Source organism: Poecilia formosa, unplaced genomic scaffold, assembly GCF_000485575.1.
Source record: "Poecilia formosa unplaced genomic scaffold, Poecilia_formosa-5.1.2 Scaffold838, whole genome shotgun sequence".
Lineage (NCBI taxonomy): Eukaryota > Metazoa > Chordata > Actinopteri > Cyprinodontiformes > Poeciliidae > Poecilia > Poecilia formosa.
Window position 1 is genome coordinate 31,213 of NW_006800777.1, and position 3,581 is coordinate 34,793.

Here is a 3,581-nt window from a genome sequence, read left to right on the forward strand (position 1 = left end):
TGCTGGCTAGTGTGAAGGAGCTGTTCTGAGAGGCGGAAGCTTGGTAACTGCAGCTCTGAGGAGGAGCTTCATCCTCGAAGGCTGGGCTAGGTTGACCCAGGGGTTTTGTACAGCTGGATGGTTGCCATGGAAACTAAAGAATTTCTCAAAGATGCATGAAAGAATCAAAGCAACACTCCAGATCTGTTTCTGAGGGAATAACATTATAACATGATGTAAAAGCTAAAAAGGTGGCTTTTACATAATCTTGCCTCTTTGATTAAAAAAGGAACACAAACATCCAATGAATTTTACTCAAAGGAGACATGGGCCGTTTATTGAACTTGGCTAAAGAAATCTGAAGAGATTAACTTACAATTCTGTTGTTGTTTCTGAGAAAAGACTACAAATTTTCTTGGCCAAGAAAATACAAATCAATCATCCATAAACAAAAACATTCAAAACTCTTGGCATCATTTACACACCCATTTTTATTTCAGTGAGAATTGGGAAAACTTTTGTCTCTTAAGAAAAAAAATAGTTTTTTGAGTTGGTAATATGTTCGTTTTATTTTAACTTTTTAAAAAATGGATAAAAAGAAATGTGAATCATGTGAGAATGGCCTAGTTAAAGTCCAGACTGAAACCCCAATGAAAACCTGGTGGAAACAGACTTTAAAAGGCTTTCAAAGTAACTGCTTTGGTATCTCTACAAAGTGTTATTTCCACTGAATTATGTTCATCTATGAGTTGTCCCTTCACTTAAATCTTACTACTTAACACCAAGCACTCTGTATCTTTCTATTTTAAGGAACAAGAATAAAGATTTTGTCCTACATAATACATGACATTATGTTGTCATGATACTTCATGACAACATAATGTGGTGAATTAGTTTATTATTCCACAGTGGTTCCTACTTGTTGACGCAGCAGCTGCTCCCAGGAGAATAGGCGGTATTCCCAGCGTGGGAACGATGAACGCAGCAGCAAAGCAGGTGATCTTGGCTGTAGACGAGGACGATGCAGAAAGCGTCCTTTGGTGAAAATTCTGCAGACCCAAATTCCCCAAACCCTGAGAAACAAAGAGAGGGGCAGGAAAAATAAGAGCTGTGGGAAGCTGGCGGGAGATGTACTGCGAAACAGCAGGATGTAGGATTGGGCTGAAGAATGTTTCCCTCAAGGTGGAGTCGGGCCGTCTGGAGTATTCCCCAACCCCAGACTGGTGTGTTGCGAGACGAACTTCTCAGATATCGTCTATGAAAAACTTTTAGATCGCAAAGAAGATCATCTTCAGCCAAGGGCGTAAATCTCATCTCATTATTGGGAGGGACCATAAACAGGGATATTTTTTAAGAGCAATTTTGGGGGTCAGCAAAGTTAAGATAAAATGTGGTTTAAATTTTGTTTGTTTTCAAGCTGCACCATCAAAAATGACTAGTAAGTAGCAATGAATAACAAAAGTGTTTTTCTCAGTAAACAACCTGTTGAGACCTATAGAAGTCAAAANTCATGACAACATAATGTGGTGAATTAGTTTATTATTCCACAGTGGTTCCTACTTGTTGACGCAGCAGCTGCTCCCAGGAGAATAGGCGGTATTCCCAGCGTGGGAACGATGAACGCAGCAGCAAAGCAGGTGATCTTGGCTGTAGACGAGGACGATGCAGAAAGCGTCCTTTGGTGAAAATTCTGCAGACCCAAATTCCCCAAACCCTGAGAAACAAAGAGAGGGGCAGGAAAAATAAGAGCTGTGGGAAGCTGGCGGGAGATGTACTGCGAAACAGCAGGATGTAGGATTGGGCTGAAGAATGTTTCCCTCAAGGTGGAGTCGGGCCGTCTGGAGTATTCCCCAACCCCAGACTGGTGTGTTGCGAGACGAACTTCTCAGATATCGTCTATGAAAAACTTTTAGATCGCAAAGAAGATCATCTTCAGCCAAGGGCGTAAATCTCATCTCATTATTGGGAGGGACCATAAACAGGGATATTTTTTAAGAGCAATTTTGGGGGTCAGCAAAGTTAAGATAAAATGTGGTTTAAATTTTGTTTGTTTTCAAGCTGCACCATCAAAAATGACTAGTAAGTAGCAATGAATAACAAAAGTGTTTTTCTCAGTAAACAACCTGTTGAGACCTATAGAAGTCAAAAATAAGATTCAAATGTTGCTTATGAGTTTGGTTCAGTGTCACAGATCTAATCTCTGCTACACTTTTACAAAAACTTAAGGCTCTAAATAAAAAGTTTTATTAAGTTACCACTTAATAAAATTCCTCATAAATATTGATTTATTGCAGTGGTTCTACAAATCATGTGTTATTTAAATTATTACTTAAGTTGCTTTAAACATTTATTTATTTTTGGGGAGGGGCCTGGGGTTTCCATTGTTAAAACCTATAAATATGTAGAAATTGAATATTTGGGAAGTATCATAACTTCTCTGGTGCTGAACTTAAGGTTCAGCACCAGTTTTCTAGAAAAATATTCAGATTTTATTTTGTGGCTTTAAAGGCTTTACGTTGAAGATGGTAAGGTAAAGGCATACTTTATTTTTATTTACTGTCAGCTGCAGTAGCCCGTCTGCTCTCGTTTCCCATACTGAGCTGTCGGCTAGTGGTAACGCTCAACCGCTCCAGTTTCAAACTCTTCTTATTAAAGTAAGAGTTAGAGAGCTAAATATAATTGAAATATTCGCTACCTTCAACAGAAAAGGAGAAAACTGCTACATTGCTATGAAAGCAATGTAGCAGTTTAGCTAGATTTGATTTCCAAGACATAAGGTGGCAGTTTACCATGATTCAATCTAAGTAATAAAATAACGAACTGTGGACTGATTTTTATTGTTAATGTGTTTCTTTCTATTGAGCAGTGGAAAGTAAATAAAACGTGTTGGTAACACTTTATTTGAAGGGGGTTGAATAAGACTGTCATGACACTGTCATAAACATGACATAACACCTGTCATAAACATCAATAAGTCTTCATGAATAGTTATGACTGTTGTCATAAAGCGTCATTCAGTAAATAATGACACTTTTAATACAAAGTTGACATTATTCAAAATGTCTTCGTTATGACAGCTTGACATCATTCTAGACAAAATGTCTTCGTTATGACAACTTGTCCAAGAAATCATGATCTAACATAAATTTGTCATAATAGTAGTCATAATGATTTAATTATTACACTAGCAAAAGCTTTAACAAAACAATGATTAATATCTCCACTCCCTGAAATAAAGCAAAACAAGTAGGACAAGCAATAAAGATTTCACTAAGCTTTATTACACGGTCAAATGATTTAATAACAGACTCATTAACAATTTCTTTTACATCAACTAAAGTGGAACAAGTAGCACCAGTTATGAATATGTCATTCAGTGATATTACAGTGTCATTAATATTTACTGTTACCTCAAGTAAAGTGAAACAAGTAACAGTTTTGAAGACGTCGTTAAGTGCCATTACAATGTCATTAATATTAACTATTACCTCAAGTAAAGTGAAACAAGTTACAACAGTTATGAAGACGTCATTAAGTGTAATTAGTGTCATTAATATTAACTTTTACCTCAAGTAAAGTGAAACAAGTTACAACAGTTATGA

The 3,581-nt window shown here is 36.8% G+C and overlaps 1 protein-coding gene and 1 long non-coding RNA gene across 2 annotated transcripts in view; both read right to left on the reverse strand.

Moving 5' to 3' along the window:
• Positions 1 to 3,581, reverse strand: part of LOC103131796 (high-affinity choline transporter 1-like) — a 30,612-nt gene that overhangs the window by 2,680 nt on the left and 24,351 nt on the right. The window contains exon 6 of the mRNA XM_007543524.2: positions 1,540 to 1,693. Coding sequence (XP_007543586.1) covers positions 1,540 to 1,693 — 154 coding nt within the window. The remainder of the gene's footprint in view (positions 1 to 1,539; positions 1,694 to 3,581) is intronic.
• LOC107834908 (uncharacterized) lies at positions 3,276 to 3,575 on the reverse strand. Its single transcript, XR_001660746.1, has 2 exons — positions 3,468 to 3,575; positions 3,276 to 3,389 (listed from the first exon to the last, which is right to left on the reverse strand). It is a non-coding gene; the product is annotated as an uncharacterized LOC107834908 (long non-coding RNA).